We start from the raw sequence: 19,389 nt of genomic DNA on the forward strand, positions 1-19,389 counted from the left end.
GTTGCTCCCTGGCTTAAACCCTCACTAGCCTCCTGCTGCACTCTGAATAAAACTCACCTCCTTTCTGTGGCCCCTAAGACCCTGCATGATCTGTCCCCTTCTGACCTCTCTGACTGTAGCTGCTGACTGTCCTCCCCCACTCTCTAGCCTCACTGACCTCCTTGATGTTCTCAATTCACTAAGCCTGTTCCAGCCTCAGGGCCTTTACACATGCTGTTCCCACTGCCTTGAACTGTCTAGGTCCGAACTCAAACATCACCTCCTCATAGAGGACCTTCCTGACCCCATGAACCCCCTCCTTCACAGAAGGCCTCACTGCTTATGTATCTTCTTTTATGATCTGTTCCCTACTTCGGCCTGAGCTCCACAAAGCCATGGTCTTTGTTTCCATTACCACTTTCATTCCTAGCACCAGAACCAGAGCCGGCAATGAAGCGAAAAATCAGCCAAAGTTTGTTGAGTGAGAGAGAAAAACCAGCATGCGCTGCTTGAAGGCCCAGGACCCCGGCACATGGCTCTCCCTGCACCCCGCCTGCCCCCGGCCCTACCCACCTGTTCCTTGGTCTGTGCCTTCTGCACGTAGTCTCGGCCAACTTTGATGCGGGGGGTGAGCAGGGCGCGGGAGAAGTCCGTCACCCCTAGTCCCAGGAGGTGGCAGAGCTTTTGTGCAGCTGACAGCAAGAGGCACAAAGGTCTGATCAGTCCCGGGAGGCGGCAGTGGCCACTGAACGCAGGGGAGGGGGTCGCCCCTGCTGCTGGTGGAACAGACGAGGGGCCCAGCCTCTCCCACTAGAAGCATTACAATCCTAAGAGTGTGTTCATCGTCTGGCCCAACAATTCTCTCTCAGGGACCCCGAGATGGGATAAAGAATCTCGGAGGCGAGCAAAGACTGGACCAGGAGGATATACATTCCAGCCTTGTTGGTGGTGGAGGAAAACAGGAAACAAGCTGAAGGCCCAGCAACTGGGGATTGGTTAGGGAGTCGGGGATCCTCCATCGGAATACCTGTTCCTCAGCCAATGAAAATTATTAGCACTCATTACGTGGTACACTTAAGATGTGTGCCTTTCACGGTTTGTACGTTTCACTCCAAAGAAAGAACTGTAAGCAAATGCTGGACACCAGTAAGTGATAAGAATACGCGAGCCGATGTGTGTACGTGGGAACTACTCATGCACACGCCGAAATGCACGGAAATCTGCAACTTTGAAATGCACCAGACAGCAGGATGGACGATCGATGTATGGAAAGATATGCAATAAAGCAAGTATAACAAAATATCAATGGCAGAATCAAGGTGGTAGATATCTGGGTGTTCGCTATAGAATTCATCCCACTTTTCTGTATGCTTGGAAATTTCCTAATAAAATATTGGGGGGGGAAGCTATTGGACTAAAAGCCCGTGGAAGTGGCCAATAAATAAATATTTAAAAACAACTTGCCCCTCCCTATTTTTGTAGGGGAAAAATGCATAAAAAACGGTAATTAAGAAATGTTTTCCAGCTTCCGTCACTTCCATAATGAGAAAACAGTTACTGCAAATGCTCAACTCCCGCGGAAAAGAGAAAGGAAAAGAACACATCTAGAAGGAAAAACACCAAATTAAATCAACAGTGATTATTTCTGAGAGGTGAGTTGATGAACATTTACATTTCTCTCTCTCTCTCTCTCTCTTTTTTTCTTTTGGTGCAATCGTAGTTTCTAATTTTTCTACGGTGACTTTGACTTTGCATGATATGAAAAGTATTTAAGAACCATAACAGCGGCCTGAAGGACGGCAGGGAATGTGTACTGGGTGCTACGCTGCGAGTCACAGGAATGTTCTGTAGGGTTCCAAAGCCTCTGCTGTGTCCTTTGGCCCGTGGACTCCAGTGAGTGTTTGCAAATGCAGAGAACGAAACACCCAGGATTTCCCAGGAGATTAATTATGCTGCCATGTGGTTCTACCCACAGACCCCAGAGGAAGAAACCCCAGTAGCGTGCTCGTTAATAACCTTGAAACGTTACCCTCAGTGCATTAAGGGGAGAAAAGCAAATTTCGAAACGGTCTACAAGGTCTAACTCCCAATTTCGTAGATCGGATGAATAAAGGAGCGTGCACGGCACACGTGCTGGGCGTGTGAATGGAGCCCCCAAGCGCCACGGGGGATACCGCTGATCAACAGCACGGTGGGAGGGACCCCTTTCTCATATTTTCTGTGGTTGTACAGCTTTGGAAAATGAGCCCGTAGGATTTTATAATCAGGACGGAAAGCTCTTGCTGTCTTGAGGGGGAAAGGGTGCGAGGCGTGTTTCCACCTCTGTGACAATTACTTCCACACGGATATGGACATAGAACAAAGCCCAGAGAGAAATACCCCAAAATGCTACAGTAATTACCTCTCGGGAGCATAATTGTGGGTCATTTCCCTGCTTTTATACTTTTCTGTATTGCCAGGTTTTTCCCCCATCCAGCTTGTATTATTTTATGATCACAAAGAAGCAGAGCTATTTCCGTTTTGATAAAAAAGGAATATCAACTATAATTCTGCTTTTGAAAAGCATAAAAAAAATGTATATATATGCAGAGCACAGAGGCCAGGAAGAAATAAGCCCAATGCTAATGGCGGTTTTCTCAGAGGGGCCGGGATGACGGGATCTTTGGCACCCTGGTGTTGTTCAAACCTTCGGCCGGAATCAGGAAACGAGTGGGAGATGACGTTTTGGTAAAGGACCAGCACAGCTTGGAGGCATGCCCGGCTAAGGAGCGGGGAGTGGGGGGATGCTCTGTCCGGGGAAAGAGGGTCAGGTGGGTGGGCTGCGGGCCAGGCGGAGTACCTGTGTTGTCAGGCATGGAGGCTTGATCGTTGTTCCGTTCTCTCTTCAGGACGATGTTGCCAAACTGGAGAACGGCCGAGACAATCCGCAGCATGGCTAAGGGCCAGAGAGAGAGCGCAATCGCGTGGGGCTCCAGACCCTGATGCGTGGTCCTAACTAGCCCCCTTAGGAATGTAGCTTAAAAACCCTACGTCAGGGGCGCCTGGGTGGTTCAGTCGGTTAAGTGTCGGACTCTTTTTTTTTTTTTTAAAGATTTTATTTATTTATTCGACAGAGATAGAGACAGCCAGCGAGAGAGGGAACACAAGCAGGGGGAGTGGGAGAGGAAGAAGCAGGCTCCCAGCGGAGGAGCCTGATGTGGGGCTTGATCCCATAACGCCGGGATCACGCCCTGAGCCAAAGGCAGACGCTTAACCGCTGTGCCACCCAGGCGCCCCAAGTGTCGGACTCTTGATTTCAGCTCAGGTCATGATCTCAGGGTCGTGGCATCGAGCCCCACGTTGGGCTCCACTCTTAGAGCAGAGTTCACTTGAGAATCTCTCTCTGCCCCTTCCCCACACCCCTGCCCCGCTTGCGTGCATGCACTCTCTCTCTCTCTCTCAAATAAATAAATAAAATCTTAAAAAAAAAAAAACCCGACCCAACTCTATGTCAAATTACGCCACCGCCCCTCAGCTTAAAATCCATCTGTGACACTGGGCAGATCTTAAAACATAGGAGAAGATACATGAACTCTGTATTTTGTATTCAAGGTTTATTTTAGCACCATTTGGTGTCTACTCATGTCCATTTTATAAAGCAATGCATGTAAGATTTAAAAGGATGCGTGGAAATGAGCAAAGAAAGTCTTTGGCAATATGAAAAGATTTCCTTTTTTAAGATTTTATTTTTAAGTAATCTCTACACCCAACATGGGGCTCAAACTTACAACCCCAAGATCAAGAGTTGCACACTCCGCCGACTGAGCCAGCCAGGTGCCCTAAATATGAAAAGATTTCTAAAATAGCCAGTGAAAAATGCAAGGTGCAGAATGGTATATACAGCATATCACTGTCTACATTTTAAAAAGGCAAAAATATACAGTCGATTCCCCTTATTTGCCGAGTTACGTTCTTTGTAGCGAACTGTGGACACGAATTAGCAAATGCAATCGAATGCGCTTATGGGAAATACCGGGTTTTGTTCCTGTGAGCCTCTGGTCACATTTTCATCAACTGATCACTACGTCACCTCGTTTTATATGTTTCTGTTCAAAGACACCTTATCTAATATATAATGTTGCTTCGTTAACGTTGAGCTCACGGCCAACAGCGCTCTACCTCGAGCCTGAAGGAGGCTCATCCGATTTACGTGTTTTGTCCGTGAGACACACTACAGCCTTCTTGCACTTGGCGATACTAGCCAGCATTAAGCACTATGCTGGGGGGGGGGGGGGCATTTTAGACAGTGAAGCCACCAAAAAGAAAAGCACAAAAACATGAAAAATGTGGCACTCAGTAGCAGGCGAAAAGGAGAAAAGGACACTGGGTTACGGTATGAGCTGAGACAGGAAGACAGAGCACCGCTTTGCTGACCCTCCCCTGTGTGTGCGCTGGACAAGTCAAACTTTCCACCCCCGTGAGAATGACACGATGATCACAAAAGCACCAGGAGTACCGCTCTTGGGGGTTACGGATAAATTACTGAGCAGGTGAACTCGCAAATGCAGAAACCACAAAAGAGAAGTGACTGTACATGCTTGTCAGCACAGAGCTTCCCGAAAACTCCTCGTGAATGGACAGTGCTGCCCCCTAGAGGACATCTCAGGAACTCCCAGGTCGGTTGGCGTAACAGTGGAGTGTTTCTGAATATCACAGGGCCCGCGCAGGTTGGGATCCAGATGAAGATGCCCCTCCACACCAGAAAGAATTGGCCACACCCCGTGTGACTCCTAAATGTCCCCCTGGACATCCGTGTCCGTGAAATAATGGCTTGTAATGATGAGTCAAATCCCACCTGTGTTATGTATAAACACAAGTGTTTTGTGTTTGGTTTTAATACACAGTGGCTTTTTGGGGGCGGCTGGGTGGCTCAGTCAGTTCAGCCTCTGACTCTTGGTTTTGGCTCAGGTCATGAGCTCAGGGTCATGAGACTGAGCCCGGTGTTGGGCTCTGTGCTCAGTGCAGTCAGCTTGGGATTCTCTCCCTCCCCCCCTCTGCTCAAACTCTCTTTCTCTCTCTCTCAAGTCAATCAATCAATCAATCAAATCTTTTTAAAATATTACACAATGGATTTTCCAGGAGGGTAGCCACTGTGAAATCTGAGGAAAGACTGTGGTTGGTTTTGTTCAGAATTTTATCAAGATTCGGGCATCACCTCAGAACTCTGTCATCTCCGACAGCAAAGCGGCCTGTGGCATTTGAGCGGACCCTGTAATATGCCTACCTCAGGCCGGGTCTGTATCTGCGGCTCTCACTGCGACACTACAGATCAGCGCCCAGCTACCCCATCAACGACACATTCTAGAACAGTTTCTGCGACTTACAGGTTCAAATGACAAGGGAGCAGAAGGCTGGCTGAAGACAAAGCATAAGCTGACACCCTGCAACCTTCCTCCCCCTTCCCCATTCTTGGGTGGGACAAGTGTGACATTCTTCCAGGAAGCCCCCAACCATCTTAATGCTAATGCCTTGCTAGAGGGAAAAACAATCTTAACTTGACAATGGCAAGGCCTCCGGTATCCTGTGAATCTTCTTTAACATATGAAAGTCCTTTCTCAACCTCCCTGTTTTCTTACCTCCCCCAACCCCACAGTATATAATCAGCCACCCCTCACAACCCGGGGCAGCAGCTCTTTCTGCCCACACGTCCTGTCCCTGTGCTTTCATAAGCCACCGTTTTGCACCAAAGTCGTCTCAAGAATTCTTTCTTGGGGGGCGCCTGGGTGGCACAGCGGTTAAGCGTCTGCCTTCAGCTCAGGGCGTGATCCCGGCGTTATGGGATCGAGCCCCACATCAGGCTCCTCCGCTATGAGCCTGCTTCTTCCTCTCCCACTCCCCCTGCTTGTGTTCCCTCTCTCGCTGGCTGTCTCTATCTCTGTCGAATAAATAAATAAAATCTTTAAAAAAAAAAAAAAGAATTCTTTCTTGGTTGTGGGCTCCGGACTCCACCCCCACGAACCTCACCTCACCGACAGTCCAAAACTACATCACAAATGGACACCGACTTATTTTCACTCACTCCTTGCCAGGTCCTGTTCCAAACACTTACAAATGAACTCATTTAACCTTCAGAACAACAGGGAGGCAGGTCCTATGATAACATTTTACACGTGGGGAATGGAGTAAAACCCCTTCACAGACGGGAAATCAAGGCACATTTCGGGAGCCAACTTGCCCGAGATCATCCAGCTTGTCAGCAGCAGAGCTGAGATGCGAACTTGGGCGGTCTGACTCTGGGGTCAACATCCTTAACGGTGGTGCTTCCCTTTCCTTCCATTCCCAGCATAAAATTTAAATGTAAATGCATACATAAAGCCCACATTACAGAAAAGCACACCAATGACACTCGTCAGGCTTGATGAGTTTTTACGAAGTGGATGCACCCGTGGAGCCAGCCCCTCAGAAGCCCCCTCCCCTGGGACGCCTGCATGGCTCAGTCCGTGAAGCGTCTACCTTCAGCTCAGGTCATGATTCCAGGGTGCTGGGATGGAGTCCCCCATCCCGCATCGGGCTCCCTGCTCAGCGGGGAGCCTGCTTCTCCCTCTCCCTGCCACTCCCCCTGCTTGTGCTCTCTCTCTCTGACAAATAAATAAAATCTTTAAAAATAATAATAATAAAAAGAAGCCCCCTCCCGACCACTCACTGAACATGGACAAATTTCACAGTCACGGGCTGGAGTGGAAGAAGCCAGACATTTGTACCAAGTTCAGGAACAAGTGAAACAACTCTACAGCGTCTAACAGCGTAGACTCACACTCCGCGAAGGCGGGGGGGTCATTCTGGGGACGGGAAGGGGCACGAGAGGGCTTCTAGATGCTGGTTATACGGGGTGTTCACTTGCAGAAAGCCCCCGATGTGTAGGCTCGGGGCACATTTTTTGGTGTCTACACTCCTGCACTGTTTACTTAGGAAAAGGGAGAGGGGGAGGGGGAGGGAGGAGCACCCTCCTGGGAGACTCCTGCCAAAAATGTGTAACCTGAATCTAACCGCAAGGAAACACGCCCAGGTTGAGACAAAACAACTGATCTGTAATCTTCAAAAGTGTCGAGGTCACCAACGATAAGGAAAAAGTAGTTCCAGACAGACGGAGAGGAAAATGTGCTAGGTACGTGTGATCGTGGCCCAGGGGAATGTGTGTGCACACACGCACACGTGCATTGTGTGTGTGTGTGACTTACAAAATCTTTTTTGCTATAAAGGACATTGTTAGGCAAACTGGCATAAAGCCTGTGTGTTATAACATTTCTGTTATGTTATAAAGGACATTTCTGTGTGTTATAAAGGACATTACTGGGATAATAGGGTCTGTGAATGAGATGATAATGCTAATTAATGGTACCGTCCTGTGGTTGCATAAGAGAACGTTCTTTAAAAATACGCAGACAGGGGGCACCTTTGTGGCTCAGTGGTTGAGCATCCCACTCTTCCGCACGGGTCTTGATCTCACAGCTGTGGGTTCAAGCCCCGCGTTGGGCTCCGCACTGAGCGTGGAGCCTACTTATAAAAAAAAAAATGCACTAACAGATTTGGCAGGGTGGGAGGCTGAACAGTAGCCCCCCAGAGAGGTCCACATCCGAATTCCTGGAACCTGGGAATGTTACCTGGCAGAGCAAAATGGACTTCACGGATGTGATTAAATTAAGACTGCTGAGATGGGAGATGAGCTCTGCATTACCCAGGTGGGCTCCAGCTGCAGGGTCCTTATAAGAGGGAAGCCAGGGGAGACGGCCATGGAGCAGAGGTCAGAGTGATGTGCTTGGAAGCTGGAGAAGCCAAGGAAACGGATTCTCCCCTTGAGCCTCCAGAAGGAACCAACCCTGCCCATGAGACTGATTTTGGACTTCTGATCTCCAGCACTGTAAGACAATCAGCGTGAGTTGATTCAAGCCGCTGTGTTTGTGGTCGTTTGTGACCGGTCACGGGAAGCTAATACAAAGGGTAAAGGGGAGTCTCGCTGTGCACAAGGTCCCTGCACGGAAGGTCCCCCAGCGCACCTGTGCCTCCGGCCCCGCCGCCAGCCCTTCCCTCCGTCTCACCAGACCATCACCCGCCCTCAGTGTGAAGTCTGCTGGGGTGTGGCTGCACGCTCGTCCACACCCCTGTTCTCAAACTGCTCATAATAACTAATTCAGAAGACAGATGAGAAGCAAATGTGGCAAGATGTTAGCACCCGGCGAATCTTCGAGAAGAGCGCGGCAATGTTTCGTACCCTTTCTGCAACTTTTCTGTAAAGCTGAAATTATTCCAAATGAAAAGTTTTTTGAACAAACCCTGAAAACAGAAGGCAGGTCACTGGCCCGGCTTCAAGAGGCTTTGCTCTGAAGGACACATGGGAAACGGTGGACAGAGTAGCTTCCTGGGAGCCAGGACAGCTGAAAGATTATATTCTTTTTGAGTTTCATACCTGTTGAAATGTCAGATCTTGTCCAGAAAAAAAAAAGCTGTTAAGGAAGGACTTGGTGTGGGGCGCCTGGGTGGCACAGCGGTTAAGCGTCTGCCTTCGGCTCAGGGCGTGATCCCGGCGTTATGGGATCGAGCCCCACATCAGGCTCCTCCGCTATGAGCCTGCTTCTTCCTCTCCCACTCCCCCTGCTTGTGTTCCCTCTCTCGCTGGCTGTCTCTGTCTCTGTCGAATAAATAAATAAAATCTTTAGAAAAAAAAAAAAAAGGAAGGACTTGGTGTCTAGAATTAGGGCAATTGTGCATATGGCACAAATGGCCGCACTGTGTGCTGGACGATGGTGAATTTTACGGTACCTGGATTCTCTCTCAAAGGAAAAAAAAAAAGGCAGATGGCGTCTTCATTTGGGATGAGCACTGTACAATGAACAAATTTGTTGAATCCATATGTGTATACCTGAAACTAACGTAACATTCAATAATAAAAAGAAGTAAAAAAAACCCCCAAAAAACAAAAAACACCCCAAACCAGGTTTTGGTATAGTCTGCGGGCACGGCAGGGTGTGCAACAATTAATAATTTTTCTCCATTTCCACTGAGATCATACCTCCTTGTAGAAAGTATCTGTTCCTTACTCATCTGCTGCCTGTGTACTCTGCATACAGTAGGCGCTCTATAAATGCTTTCATGAACGAACTTGAGCTTGCCTGTTCCCAGGGAAGAATTCCTTCCGTGGTCCCCAGTCCTTCTGGGATTCAATTTGAGCCCCTGTCCCCGACCCTCCCAACGCCTCCAGCCCCAGGGTCCCCTCGCTTATTCCAACCAGCCACCCCAGCCCTCTATCAGCTTCTCCAAAACTCTTCTTGCCACCAGGCCTTTGCCTTGGCAGCTCCCTTCCCCTAGATGCCGCCAGCACCATCTATGCCTGGTTAGCTCCTGCCAGACGGTCAGTGCTCAGGCAAGGGCTGCCTCCTCCAGGGGCTGCCCTGACCCTCCCGAGGCCGCGCTGGAACACTGTGACACACGGTCCCTGCTCCATGCACCTTCCAACAGTCACCCTCCCCCCGGTTCAGCTTTAATCCATTTGTGAGATTCGATGCTTCCGGGTCTGAGCATTCCACAGGTCAGGGGCTGGTTCTGTCTTGGTCACTGTGAATTTCGCCCAGCGCCTGCAGAGGTCTGGCCCACAAACCCCATCACGGGTTGAATGAATCGATATATTCATGAATAAAGGGCAAAGAGTTAACTAATGGAGGATTCATATATTACTGGATGTGAGAGTTTGCTGTGTGATCTTGGACAAGCTGGGTGACCTCCTGGGCCTCAGCTTCCCTGGCTGGGCAGTGAGAGGGGCTGGGCTCAGAGATCTCTGGTTCTGCCTGTCTGGGGTTGGGGGGACTGGGTGGATGGGGACAGCCCAAAGCCCTGGCAGTTCTGGGAGTTTCCCAGAGGACAGCAGGGCACCTCCGAAAAGATAAATAAACAAAGACATCTTATAGACCCACAATGGCATCATCACCTAACAAACTGAACGGTCATTCGTTCCTTAACCTCTGCTCAGACCCAGGCCTGACTTAAGTCCCCACAGTGGCCTTTAAAATGGCCTCTGACAGTTTGCTTAGGACCTTGCATCGGTGCCAAGCTCCCGGGCGAATCTGACACCTGAGAAGTTGGCAGTTAGCTCTTGCTGGTGACTTCCGACCAGCTGATTGCAAGCAAGCCCGGGCCTGCGGAGGCAGGGGCGTGGGGCTGGTGACGCCGAGTCCTGCTCACTGGAGCGAGAGCACGCCTCCCCAAGTGCCAGGCTCCCTGCTCAGCCTCTCGGAGTGGCATTCATGGCGCCAGCACTGGTGAAGACGGGAGAAGTGGGGAGGAGGGTGGAGGTCCTGCTTGGACTGGTCCCCAGTGCTCTGCGCTCTGGGATCCCCACTGGCGACCACCTCCCCAGAGATGGGCTAGAAAGCTTCCCAAAGGGGCCCACCTGCCTCTCTAGAAACGGATCATGGGGCTTTGGAGTCAGACCCGGGTTCCATCATCTCCTTGTCAACTGGGGTGAGTCGTAGGGCGGACACCCCACCTCCCTAGACCACTGTCTCCTCTTTTGTCAAAAGGAGTCTATGAAAAGGCGACCACGGGACACCTGGGTGGCTCAGTTATTAGTTAAGCGTCCGACTCTTGGTTTCACTCAGGTCATGAGCTCAGGGTCGTGAGATCGGGGCCCGTGTCGGGCTCTTGCTCAGCATGGAGTCTGCTTGTCCCTCTCCCTCTGCTCCTCCCCGTGCTTGCTCTCTAGCTCGCTCTCTCTCTCTCTCTCTCCCCCCCAAATAAATGGTAAATAAAACGTTAAAAAAAAAAAAAAAGGTGACTGGCTGGCTCCACTCCTTGTAAGTAAAACACCAAATAAAACAATGAGACCCCATCCACCTACGCCAGCAAAAGCCAAAAAGCTTACAACAGTGGTTGCTGGCATGCATGTAGGGAAACAGCACTCCAGCGACAGGGTGGGTGGAAATGGAGACTAGCGCCACCTTCTGGACGGTGATGAAGTGGATTCTCCACAATTTAAAAAACACTCGGAGCCAGGGGTGGGAGGATGGGGGGTTTGAGGCAAAACCCAAGAAGCCACAAGTGAGTGACTGATTATTGGACCTGGTGCCCATAATAAAAAGATAAAAATCAAAACTATTCAGCAATAAAAAGGAACGAAACGCTGACATACGCTACCACATGGATGAACCTGAAACCGTCACACGGAGTAAAAGCAGCCAGCCACAGGGCCGCCGTGTCGTGTGATCCCGTTTACATGAAAGGGCCAGGATGGGCAAATCCACAGGGACAGGAAGCCGACTAGTGGCTGCCAGTGGCTGGCGGTGGAAACCGGGAGCTGACAGACCCCAAAAGGGTGCGAGCTATCCTCTTGGGCTACTGAAAAGGTTCGAGACTCGCCTCTGGAGACGGGAGCCCGACTCTGAATAGACTGAAAGCCCCTGCCTTGTACACTGTCACCAGGTGAGGGTTAGAGTGTGTGAATTCGAGCTCAATACCGCTGTCACACTTCCATTAAAGCCGGATTAGAAACAAAAAGCTCACCTCCTCCTTAGACCCAGCATTTCGCTTCTAAGAGCTGATCCTACCCTTCTTTTGACACATGAGCACAGAGAGCTACTTACAAGGATATTCTTGGCACTCTCTTTTGCGGGAGGGGATTCATTCTAATAGCAACGGGTGCAAACACTCTAAAGGTCTGTCTGCAAGGGACAGAGGCTGGTTAAAAGAATCATATGCCATTTAAACAATGAAATCTTATGCAGACACACACACACACACACACACACACACACACACACACACTGGAGTCTACATACAAAACCAGAATCATCGCTAAAATTTACTGTCTGCTGAGAAACGCGGGGCACAAAGTTCCTGGTGCAGGGGTGACGAGCTGAGTCCTTAACCCCAGGGCCGGCCCCTGATGTGCCACGTGGTTTTCAACTACTCGTCCCCGTATCTGGGATGGTCCTGGGAAGAAGGTTAGGGAGATGAGGTTCACGCAGCGCAACAACTGCGGGGGACCTTTTTTTTTTTTTTTTTTAAGTAGGCTCCACGCCCAGTGTGGAGCCCAGCGCAGGGCTTGAACCTACAACCCCGAGATCAAGACCGGAGCCGAAATCAAGAGTGGGACGGACGCTTCACTGACTGAGCCACCCAGGCGTCCCTGCGGGGGACCTTTTAAATTCAGCACGGAAATGTCTTACCGTTTTTATTACTGGTACCGCCGAACATCAGCCCTGGTACCGGAGAATGCCTCGTTTTATAGAAAAATAATGGGGCGCCTGGGTGGCTCCGTAGATTAAGTGTCTGCCTTCAGCTCAGGTCATGATCTCAGGGTCAGGGGACTGATACCCTGCTCAGCGGGGAGCCTGCGGCTCCCTCTGCCTGACAAAGGAAGAAGGGAGGGTGGGAGGGAGGAGGGAGGAGGAAGGAAGGAAGGAAGGAAGGAAGGAAGGAAGGAAGGAAGGAAGGGAAAATAATGTGTGTCCTTTCTTAGATGTCTAAAATATTTCTGGAAGGATGTGCGGGAAGCCAGGGGAAAAGTAGGGCTCAGGGCCCTGCCGGAGACCTGGTTTCCACACTACGACCTTTGGCACATTCAGATTATGTCATGCAGGTATATGTCACTTCCAAAGTCTTGTTTCAGAATTGCAAAAATCACTGCTGCCCACCACGCCCAGCACGCAGCAGCGGGGCAGCCACCGGGAGGGTTACTTGAGGTGACCTGTGTCAGGAGGCCAGGCCCCCACTGTGGCTGCCATCTGGATTTGTTTGCCAGCTGCCCCGGGAGGAGAGCAGAGACGCACAGGCGGAGGAAGTTTCGCAACCACAGTTGGGAAATCCAGCGGGGGAGGCCTGGGACCCTGTGTCAATAGGGCCGAAAAGTCCGGCCTGTTTGCAGCCCGGGGAGTCGGCCAAGCTGGCGCTCCCTCGCTCGCTTGCTCAGGTTCCAGCCCTCCCAGTTGGCCCTGGAGCCAACAATAGCTCCCAGGGCCTCCCGCAGTGCCAAGAACCGAGGAGAAAGAAACCCAGCCGTTCGGCTCCGCCTTAGACATTGGGGGTCTCTCTCCACCGGACTCAAAGTGCATCCAAACAGTGAACAGTCAGGCGGTTGCAAAAAGACTGGGGTCCACCTATGTGTACTTGTTACGGGTCGGATCGTACCCTCTCCCCCCAAAGCAGGTATGTTGACGTCCTAACCCCCAGACCCTCCCGGAGTGTGGCCTTCTTTGGGTATTGGGTCATTGCAGATGGAATTCTTTAAGTCAAGAGCAGATCACAGTGCAGTAGGGCGGCCCCTAACCCCACACGACGGGCGGCTTTATAGAAGGACGGGAGTTTGAACACACAGATGCGCGCACGGGGAGAAGGCACGTGAAGATGACGGCGGAGCTCGGGTGATGCTTCTCCACGCCAAGGAACTCCGAAGTCTGCCAGGAAACCACCAGAATCGGGGAGCGAGGCAGGGAGCAGACAGATTCTCCCAGGACGGAGCAACCCTGCCAGCACCTCGAGCTCAGCGTTCTGGCTTCCAGAACGGGGAGATGATCCATTTTTGCTGCTGAAGGCACTTGGCCCGCGGTGCCGTGTTAAAGCGGTGCGAGCAAACAAATACAAGACTTCCGCAGAACTACCGTCAAAACACACGATCTGGTGAAAACCGGTGGGGGCAAAGCATCACCACACGGGTGATGAGCCGAGTATTTCGCTCCAGTGCCGCCCAGTGCAGACCAACCAGGGCCACAGTCAGGGTCTTCCCTGCACCTTTGTTTCAGCCTCCTCCGGGCCTCCAACGCGTCCTCCATACAGCTCAAAGGGGCCTCTGCCCTGCTCCCAGCTCTCCCATGGCTCCCCGGGGCCCCCAGAACAAAGTCCCAGACCCTCAGGCTGGTGTTTGAGGCCCGCCTGCCTTGGCAGGTCCATCTCCTCACCCCTCGGTCACACACTAGACTGAATCCACTCTAGAAGCTTCAATTCCTCAAACACGCCATGCTTTTCCTGCCCCAGGGCCTTTGCACAGGCTGTTCCCCTTGCCTAGAATGCTTTTCTCTCTCTTTTCCCTAGTAAGGGAAACTTCACGAAAGCGGACTCGGGAGGCTGGAAGGGGAGGCTGGAAGGGGGAGCCACACCACTCAATGTCAAGTACAAACACCAACAGAAGAATCCTCAACAGGAAAGAATCCTCAGTGACAGGCCCCAACAGGGAAAGATGCACACTGCATCTCCTACAAGAAATTGGCCGCCCAAGCAGCTCGCCAGAGAAACCGTCAACACCCTGAACTCTTGCTTTTCTTCAAAGGACTTTCGTTCAAAACAACCTCTTCTGACTTCCTTCTCTTCTCCGTAAGATAAAGTTCCCGTCCCTTGCTAGATTCCTGTCCTAGCTTGCTTATTCCAAATTACAATTCCCCGCTATTCCCGAATAAATCCATTTTGCTGGTAAAATAACCCACCGTTCTATTTAGGGGGGTAACACCCTACTAGCACCAGTGCTCACCCTCTCAGCTCCTCAGGCCTTGGCTCAGAGGTCACCATCTCTGTGTCCCCTTCCCGATCCCCTCCTTAAAGCTGTACCTCCTCCCTCCTCCCATCCCTGTATCTTTTTCCCCAACCAGAGAGGACTGCCTGTCCAGGTTCCCTGCCTGCCCACGTGCTGCCGCAGCCCCACCCTTCGCTGGGGCTCAGGGCTCACTCACAGGTGATTTCGTCCGGGGTGAATCCCAGGACCCTCAGTGACTCCAGCGTCTCGTGGAAGAGCTCCCGCTCCTGGCTGGGAGAGGATGACGGCCCGTTGGTCAGGAAGCGGTAGTGGGAGCAAGGCTCCAGGAGAAGTTCAGCTGCAGGGGGTAATGAATGGAAGCCAAGGTCAAGGGTGAACTGTGGAGTCAGACTTCCGTCCCGATGGCCACCCCAGGGGCAAGTGTTCACCTCCCCCACTGGGGAGCTCGGTCTCTTCCTCTGTCAAATGAGGACCCTCTCCTCACGGTTTGATGGGAAGGGCCAGGCGTGGAGGGGGTGCTTAGCCCACATCGGACCCTTTTGCCGTCCCTCCCTCCATAGAGATTGTCAAGTCCTGGAACTGCCCAGAGCAGGCAAGAGCTGCAGAAGCAGCGGGGCCGCGGGTGCCTGAGCTAGCAGAAGCCGTGGGACAGCAGGGCTGGTGGCAGAAGGCGTGTGGGTCCTGGAGCCTGGGTGAGGAGGGGCCGGGGGGGGGGGCAGCCAAGGCTAAGGGGGAAGGAGCCTCGGGACAGCAGGGGCCCCCGTAAAGGAGAGCCCTGGACTTTCTTCAGCCAGAGGGCGGAGGAGCAATGAGGAGACAGGAGGAAGCTCAGACAGGAGGCAGAGTAAAGGGCGCGGTGAGGCGGCAGGTGCGGCAAAGCCACACAAACCAGGCCCACCAGGACCACGAGGCAGCAGGAGCTGCGCCAGAGCTGGAGTCGTGGCGTCACCCGTGCGGAGTAAGCAGAGGCCCTGCAGTGTCAGGAGAGAAGGGCTGTGAGCAGCAGCCAGGGGGCCACGCAGCCGGTGTGGGCAAGACCCAGGAGGAAGCTGGGACCAGAGAGCAGCAGCGACGGCCAGCAGCATGGGCCAGGGGCGCCGAGGGGCCGGGGTGGTGGCATTCTCTCCTCGGTCAAAGTCACAACGTCAAGGTCACGATGCGGCAGAAACCAGGGGCAGCGGACTGCGGGGGCGGGGGGGGGCACCAGAACCCACAGCCCAGCAGGAGCCTGACCTAAAGCAGGAGCTTGACAAATCTTACTGCCTCCCAGTTCCTCCTCCCGGGGCCCAGGGAAGCCAGAGGCCCACACGGGGCTCCCCTCTGCCCCCCGCTCCCTGTGAGCCGCAGCACTGACCTTTGAGCTGCTCCCCTGCGCCTCCCAGCAGCTGGTAGAAGATGTGGAAGCTGCACTCGTCCTTGGCCTGGCGGATGGCCCGCGACTTCTCCAGCAGGTCTGGGCGGCCTGGAGTCAAGGTCCCTGCAGGCGAGGGGCGGTGGGGGGGGCGGCGAGGGGAGCCCACCCAGCCCCCTCGACCCGTGCTGCCCTCCTGCTATCCTGTGAACCGTGGAGTTGTCCACAGCCCAGGCCTTGGGCATGTCGCTTAAGCATGCGTGCCTCAGTTTCCTTATATGTGCAAGAGGCTCAGTGTAACGCCCACGAATGAGTTGCTGTGAGGGTAGATGCGTTGTTCTGTGTCAAACACCAGAGCAGTGCCTGGCTTGAAGCTAACCATGGCAAAGAATATCTCTGGCCACTGTTACCCTGCCGGCCTCAGTTTCCCTATATGGAGAGTGGGACTACCGGCTCCTCCCTTCTAGGAAAGTCACATGGCACGTTCACACTCTACGAATTGGCAAGCCACCTTAAAGTAAAATAAAACTCCTGCTAACCTGTTCACCCCTCCGTGCCCCTGCTCATGGACCACACAGGACCCATTCGCCATGACAGTCATAACGCGGGACCTACCTCGGGGAGCCGGGCCCAACAGCTGCTGCAAACCATGGACCAAGCCCCGGGTCGCTAACCTGCTCGGGTAAGGTGGGGAGGGCTTAGGGAGGGGGTCCCAGCAGGCAGGGCGGGGTGGGGGAAGCACACGCCCCGAGGCTCGGTTTCTTCTTCTGTTAAATGGGCTGGTAAGGGGCACGGGGATGAGGAACTGGGATCACACAGGGAGAGCTCTCAGACAGCACGAGGAGCAGAGCAAACCCTCAGGAAATGGGAGATGCCCATCTGCGAAGGCTTCCTACAAAACCCCTTACATCCTACATCTGCTTCCCAGCCTTTCCCCAGACCACAGAAGGCTGTGGGCTTCTCAGACACCTCTGGGGTGTGGGCATGTGGTTTATTGTTAATACAGCTGACATGACGATTACTACTTAGCAACCAAGAATATTAACATCGATAAGGACATTGCTAATTTACTCCAGTCGTTAACTCCTAATGATGGCAGCTCGTTCTCGAATACTTACTATATGGCAGGTGCCGTGCAAAGAATTTGACCCCCATTGCCCTCCAGCTCTTCGAGGGCAGGTTCTAGGATCCTTCCTCTTCCACAGAGGGGGAAACAGAGGCACAGAGAGGTCAAGTAATGTGCCGAAGGGCTCGGCCTCAAAGTGGCAGAGCTGGAATTCAAACCCCCGGTGGGTATGATTTCTTTGCCCATTCTCTTAAATTCTGCACTCCTGGAACTCCGGGGCTTTATCTTTTAAATTCCTACTGAGCTGAGGGGCGCCTGGGTGGCTCAGTCGGTTAAGCATCTGCCTTTGGCTCAGGTCATAATCCCGGGGTCCTGGGATCGAGCCCCACAGCGGGCTCTTTGCTCAGCAGAGAGCCTGCTTCTTCTTCTCCCTCTGCCCCTCCCCCCACTTGTGTGCTCACATACGCGCGCTCTCTCTCTCAAATAAAACCTTAAAAAATAAATTCCTACTGAGCTTGCATGCTGCCTGTGCAGAGCAGGGCTGACACCACAGGTCTGAGATGGCCTGCTCTGACGGCCGCCACGACCGCCAGGAGGGGCTCCCCGTGCCCAAGCTGCTGGTGCACACAACGCGATTTCTGCTGAACACCTGCTTTCCTGCGGAGAGTCTGGAATTTTGATACGTGCCAGGCTGAGGGCGCTGACGTGACTGGTCCCCACGAAAAACCCCGGGGCGCTGATGGAGTCTCTAACGAGCGTCCCTGGTGGACAACACCTCACACGTGTCTCACATCTCGTTGCCCATCCTGTGTGACTCCTCGGGGAGGGGACTCTGGAAGCTGGCCCTGGTCACCCCCCCACTTGGCCCCACATGCCTGTTCCCTCTGCTGCCTGTGCTCTGTGTCCTCTCTCTGTGGTAAGCCACAGCCGCCCCACAGCCCCTCAGCAAGGCCACGGCAGTCCTTCCCTCCCCTCTCCACTGGTGGGGGGTGGTGCTGGATCTATGCCTTCCCGAGGTTCTTTTCCCTTCTTCCACAGAGGGGGAAACTGAGGCATGGTTTCTGACCATCAGGGAGCCAGGCTTCCCCGTGTGTGTGAACACCTGTGAGATCCCAAGGGCCACCCTCCTCGGCCACCAGGTGCCCCCCTGGGGCTATGTGAGGATACAGGTCTCGATGTTGGCACCCACGATGTACCCGGCCACGTCGAAGTTGATGCGGATGAATTTGCCCTGGAAAGGAAGGGGGTGGGAGTTAGCTGAGGGTCCTCTTCTCCACGGGGGACCTGAAGAGCACCCCTAACCCACACTCACCCCTCCCAGAGCTAGTGCTGCATCTCGGACCTTCTCTCTCCCTCCATCTGAACCCCACCCCAATTGTGAGGTCCCAACCAGGGGCTCCCTGGGGAATTCAAGGTCTGGGCCCCTTTGACTACTTTCCTCAGGACCCAGACCCCCAGCCCCTCCTCCCTCAGACCCAGGAGTCCTGCCCCCAGCCCCCTCCTCCCTCAGACCCAAGAGTCCAGGCCCCCAGCTCCTCCTCCCTCCGACTCAAGAGTCCAGACCCCCAGCCCCTCCTCCCTCAGACCCAGGAATCCTGCCCCCAGCCCCCTCCTCCCTCAGACCCAGGAGTCCTCACCCCCAGCCCCTCCTCCTCCCTCAGACCCAGGAGTCCAGGCCCCCAGCCCCTCCTCCCTCAGACTCAGGAGTCCAAGCCCCCAGCTCCTCCTCCCTCAGACCCAGGAATCCTGCCCCCAGCCCCCTCCTCCCTCAGACCCAAGAGTCCAGGCCCCCAGCCCCTCCTCCCTCAGTCTGCCCACACTTCTTGCTTCCCCTTAACCACCCCCAAAGCTCCCGGCAGCCAGGCTCTGCCCTCCCCCAGCACTCACGAATCGGGAGGAGTTGTCATTCTTCACGGTCTTGGCGTTGCCGAAGGCCTCTAGGATGGGGTTGGCCTGAAGAAGCTGCCGCTCCAGCTCACCCTGCGGGGCGCGGGGAGACAGCCAGTCAGTGGAAAGCGGGCCGGGGCGGGGGTCTGTGCCGTAACTGGCCGGGTGCGCGTGTGTGAGGGGCCTCCGCGTGCCTGTGGCTGGGCCTGCTCTCCCACATCCAGGTCTTGCCCTTCAGTTTACTATGAAGGGAACAAGGAAACATCTCCAAGATACATTGTGGAGTGGAAACAACAGAACATAACGAAAACCCGTGGCAGAGCAACACCTACAACGTGATCCCATTAGTAAAAATAAATCGAGAAAAAACACCACAAGACTCCCACTTCTCCAGGTATAGACGCATGTTTGCAAGCATTTAGAGAAAGGTCTACGAGGACACACACCAAGCTGTCGACAGTGTATGCCACTCCAGGGAAGGAGGACGGAGAGGACCAAAGAGGAATTTTGCTTTATCTTTTTCCGTTGTTGTAAAAAACACGTACTCACGCATTACTCGCAGGATTAATTAAGAAAAAAATCTTCAACCGTCTGGCACATAGTAGGCAATCAAGC

The 19,389-nt window shown here is 53.2% G+C and overlaps 1 protein-coding gene across 5 annotated transcripts in view; it reads right to left on the reverse strand.

The window, feature by feature from the left end:
* Positions 1-19,389, reverse strand: part of MYH14 (myosin heavy chain 14) — a 92,509-nt gene that overhangs the window by 45,831 nt on the left and 27,289 nt on the right. For all 5 annotated transcript variants that reach the window (XM_057314589.1, XM_057314590.1, XM_048223870.2 and 2 more), the window contains 6 exons: positions 18,775-18,867; positions 18,055-18,118; positions 15,825-15,923; positions 14,667-14,807; positions 2,819-2,914; positions 553-671 (listed from right to left, as the gene is read on the reverse strand). In XM_057314589.1, the coding sequence (XP_057170572.1) occupies positions 553-671; positions 2,819-2,914; positions 14,667-14,807; positions 15,825-15,923; positions 18,055-18,118; positions 18,775-18,867 (612 nt within the window). The remainder of the gene's footprint in view (positions 1-552; positions 672-2,818; positions 2,915-14,666; positions 14,808-15,824; positions 15,924-18,054; positions 18,119-18,774; positions 18,868-19,389) is intronic.

Source organism: Ursus arctos, unplaced genomic scaffold (assembly GCF_023065955.2).
Source record: "Ursus arctos isolate Adak ecotype North America unplaced genomic scaffold, UrsArc2.0 scaffold_19, whole genome shotgun sequence".
Taxonomy (NCBI): domain Eukaryota; kingdom Metazoa; phylum Chordata; class Mammalia; order Carnivora; family Ursidae; genus Ursus; species Ursus arctos.